Source organism: Haliaeetus leucocephalus, unplaced genomic scaffold, assembly GCF_000737465.1.
Source record: "Haliaeetus leucocephalus isolate CR32 unplaced genomic scaffold, Haliaeetus_leucocephalus-4.0 Scaffold656, whole genome shotgun sequence".
NCBI lineage: Eukaryota > Metazoa > Chordata > Aves > Accipitriformes > Accipitridae > Haliaeetus > Haliaeetus leucocephalus.
Genome location: NW_010973092.1, coordinates 1,647,063 through 1,651,540, shown reverse-complemented (window position 1 = coordinate 1,651,540; position 4,478 = coordinate 1,647,063). Strand labels below are relative to the sequence as shown.

The window sequence follows — 4,478 nt, the reverse complement described above, 5'->3', positions numbered from 1 at the left end:
ATTTTATTTAGCACCTTGTAGCTGTCAAGAGAAAGGGCTTACTGCATCTTAAGGGACTGCAGAACTGGCCCTAGGATGAGTGCACGGACAAAGCCGATGATATTCGCTCACTGAAAACCATGGGCACATTCTTTAAATATGCTCTCTTCCCTTCCCTGGCTTTCCCTAGTGTTTGTTAACACTAAAATAAACATTAAAGGCATTCTCTACATTTAAAAAGACACACTTTTGTACAGAGGAGGCAAAAGTTGAACAGCAGCAATAGAGATGGGGGAATGGCCTGTACTTCAAGCAAACGCCATTCATCCCCAAGACATAAAAAATTAAAAATCTTAGTATTTAATGAGCAAAGAGCTTGTTCCAGGAGAGGAGGTACTGGATTGATATCCCTATAAAAATACACCTATGTGTATTGTACACTTAGGTTTTTGTGACTTCTTAACAGAGCTTAAGAGGTTTAGAGAAACAAACACTGAACATCTTTGCTTTGTGGCATGAGTTAAGATCCCCTTTGCTCCAGCACTGGGGGAGCAAGCATGCGTGTTGGGGAAACGGGGTTTGACCAACATCCTTCCAGAGCGGGTTTGTACTGTTGATGTAAAATTAATATTCCATTGAGTAGAACGTGATGCTACGGATCAGCTTACAGGCAGAATGACACGATGCTGATGCAACTGCCTGAACGCATCCTGCTGCTATTCTTCCCGGGGAGGGAGCAACCCTGCTACCATCTTGCTTTAAAAAGAGGGTCCAAATCAATGTAGCCAGGTGGGTTCAAAGAAAGCAATATGCCTAAATGTTAAAAGACCCTTAAACAAATGAACTGTATCTTTACTTCTGGTTCAAAACCTTTGAGGGACACAGAAAGCTTTTGGGAAACACGTACTTTGTGTGCAACTGGCCCTTCTAACAGTGTGCAGGTGGGGAAGGAGGGCAGAGGGAGTTAACCCGTCACCTTCAACTGGCTGCTGGTAGTAAATCAGAGTTTGGAAGGAAAGCGAAAACAAGATGCCCACCCTGAATACGAATCCAATGCAGCTTTTCGCAGCTGGGAATAGGTATTGCTTGTGCAGCCGTGCCTGCCAAGCGAGCAGTTAATGGTTCTTGTGGTGTGCAGGCATGGTGAGCAGCCGTCCGTCCGAACCAGGAGTTTTTAAGCAGCTGTACTTCATGACATACATAGGTTTTCAGCCTTCACTCTACATTATTAAGATTCCTCCTTTGGCCCCATCTATGTAAATTCTGACCAATTCCAAAACCCTGAATAACCCAAAGCGCTTCAGTTTGTGGAAATAGTTGCTTCTGCTTTCTCCGAAGGCAAAAGGCTAACGTTATCCTCAGAACACAGGTTATTAAAAAGAGCCAACGCCACCCCGCCTCCGTGGAGCATCCTCCCACTCCCTGTCCTCCCAACTATCAAAAGGGCTTTTCTGGCCTGCTTGCTTTGCTCTCCGGCAATGCCTTGCAAATGACACTGTTTGTGTTTTTGCATCTGCAACCGGGCCGGCTCACTTGGTCGTAGCATCTCTGGGACAGCTTGACGCAGCCGGTGGCTGGCAGGTAGCAGAGCAAGCAAGGGAGCACCAGGGAGAGGGCACTCATGAAGGACCAGCGGGCACAGCAGTTTGAGTGGGAGCAGGAGCAGGGGTGGTCGGCACACGTGCCCTCGTCGTCCTCGTTGGTGCAGTGGTAGAAGACGCCCTTGACGAGACACATGCAGGTGGAGTAGTTGACCAGGTTCTGCGCCGAGCAGAGGCACTCTTGGTTGCACACCCAGCAGGAAGGCAGAGTCCGGGGCAGCGCGCACTCCTTACACTTGCATTTCCCACAGGCTTCACACAGGAGAAAGTGCTTGTCCAGCTCCTGAGACACGGGTCCCTTCAGGTCCAGGGGCTTGCAGTTAATCACCTTGGGCTGAATGCGAACCGCTCTGGGGGAGGACTGCTCCGCCACGGGCGCCGGGGCCATGTGGTCCAAGAGCCTTTGGTCGGAAGATGTGCTGCTGCTGCTGCTGATGGAGCTGGGGCGCCCGCTGAACGAAATCCAGGGGTGGGTGACGTCCTGCTCGCAGCGCTGGAGGTGTTGGTTGGTCAAGACCGGTTCATGGGGGCCTCGGGGATGCTTCTGGGCTGCCAGCTGGGAAGCGGTGGGGTTGTCGGTGTAATCGTTCTCTATGTGGGTCGTCTTCATTTGGTCGATCGGCAGGATGGTGAGCGGGTGCTGCAGCCGCCCATAGGGGATCCGACTGTCCAGCAAGGGCTGGACCATCACAGAGTTGGGGACAACGGTGATGTTGTGGGGAATCCGGGGCTCCATTGATAAAGCAGTCTGATTAACGGTGAAAAAGCTGCTCTTAGGTATCCTGGGGGAAGGAAAGGAGACAGAAAAGGGGCGGGGGAGAGAAAGAGAGCATTGTTATTGAGTTACCCTGCAACTGCAGCCCAAACAGGGCTCTTTGCTGACGCTGGTTATTATGCAGAAGGTCTTACAAGGTAAACTTGTGTCCAAGGGAGTCAGAGCTCTTGCTCTGGTATAAAGGGCATCACTCCTCCTTTACTACTGTTTTCCTCTCCCTAACCTTGGCCATATATAGCTCCTCCGGTCCTGGGAGGGCTCCCATTACTGCAGGCTCCTGAAGTGCCCGTTCATCATTTTTACTGACGGAAAGCACATCTTAGGGTTACCGGTGCATATTCACATGTATTTTTGTCAGCAAACTGCCTGCAATGACTTACCTAAGGGGTTTTTTTTTCCCAATTGACCCTGATCCCCCCCAAAATCCTGATGCAAAATTGTGGCTCGCAGGAGCGCTGGCCTGGTACAAAGATGCTTCAGAGCGTGGGGCTGAGCACTTGTCCTTGCTAACCCAGAATCTGCCTGTGGGAGGGTGGCTTGGCTTCAGCGAGGCAGTGTCCCGTCTCCATCGGGAGCCGTGGGTTTCAAAGGCTGCTTTCAGCCCTCCTGCGGGAGGTGGAAGTTCTTGCTCAGCAGCTCGTCTGGTTGCAAACCAGGGTGGGAGCGGACGGGTACAGCTCACGGGGAGAGCACGCACACGGGTTGGACCGCATACATCACCTCAGGCAGGTAATTAGGCACTCCAAAACACTAAGTGGACTAATATTTAGTTTAAGTGCTGTTTACTAGCTATACTAGCTAAGCCGTCTATTGCTGCAGTTTCTAATTTCATTGAAAGAGTGCAATTTATCCTGGAGTCGATCCAAAGATTCAGCAGCGGCGTAGGACAAGAAACCACAGGAAGTAACTAAACTTAAATCAAAGAACGGAAACGACTTGGTTCAAATTTAGAAAGTGCACATTGTTTTCTAGTAGATGTGCCATTTCCTCACGGGGTGACCTTTATTCATAAATAATATAATGTTGGAGATCAGTTTAAAGAAGTGGTGAGTAAAGCTTCAGAGCAAGTTGCAGGAGGGGAAAAGCTTCTGGTATCAAGAAAAAGGAAATGGTGAACAGCTTAAGGCATTGCCAGTTGTCTGTGTTCAGACAAACAAATTAACCTTTTCCAACAGCGTGAAAAATTTTAATATTACAGCAGTCCAAAAGAAACGTCAGGAGAAAACTGCATCCAGCTACAACCAAGGCACACAGGAGAAGCGTTTGTGTGTGAGAGGGTAAATGTATGCCCTTCTGCAAGAGCACATCCCCCCTAAATTTAACACAATGCTACAAAAATTGGAGCATGAACTAATTATGCATTTTAGGAAGGAGAAAGGGAAGTGCATTTTCACCCACTGAAAAATGTTACTGGAGTCCTCAATTATTTTTGTAAATCGTTGCTTTGATAGATCACTTGGCATTGGGGGGGTTGAAAATCTGCCCAGTTTCCCAAGATCAATAGGAGAGAGGGCTGACGCCGGGGGCCAGAGCGGCAACGCGCGGTCAGTACGGCACATGCCGCCTCTGTACGCTGGCACCGCGTCCTGCCTGCCAGGCTCCTTTTGTCCGCTGTGCAAGACGAGTAGGAAAAAGTGCTTTATCTAGCAGTGCTTATGATTATTGTAATGCAGTCCTTATGCTGCTTCTCTTCACTAGTTAAAATTCTCTGCTGGGTCTTAGCCATTCATTTGAAGCTTTTTTATTTCATTATTCATAGCTCATTGACATCCTGACATGAGAAACAAGAGAGTTTTTAAAGCATCTATTCCTATTTACTGTATATAAAAAAATAAAAAGAAGCAATGATTCTGACAACTATGGGGCATGCAGAGGGAAAAAAATTGATTTTCTTCTGTATGTCAGAATCCAGTCTCATGGTATAAAAAGTACTTGCTGCAAGTCAGAGTTTAGCAAAATAGTCAGTTCTCTATCGGCTAGGTGTTCTGTTTGCAGGAAGACTTTGATTTCACAGTTTTTTGGGTTTTTTTTTTTTTTTTTGTTTTTTTTTTAAGGAGAGAGATGCAGCTGTTTTGGCTGCCAAGAGTAAGTGCAGCAGAGCTGGTATTAGATGGAAGGTAGCT

General features: G+C 47.9%; 1 protein-coding gene across 1 annotated transcript; it reads right to left on the bottom strand.

The window, feature by feature from the left end:
• Window positions 1–1,182: 1,182 nt before the first annotated feature.
• Window positions 1,183–2,321, bottom strand: SPRY4 (sprouty homolog 4 (Drosophila)). The gene has a single exon (XM_010578791.1). The coding sequence runs from the start codon at window positions 2,314–2,316 to the stop codon at window positions 1,417–1,419; it is 900 nt and encodes a 299-aa protein (XP_010577093.1). The 5' UTR covers window positions 2,317–2,321; the 3' UTR covers window positions 1,183–1,416.
• Between the last annotated feature and the right edge of the window lie 2,157 nt (window positions 2,322–4,478).

Bases quoted from the DNA above. Each gene is read 5' to 3' on its own strand.
- SPRY4 (XM_010578791.1), bottom strand. From the start codon at position 2,316: ATGGAGCCCCGGATTCCCCACAACATCACCGTTGTCCCCAACTCTGTG.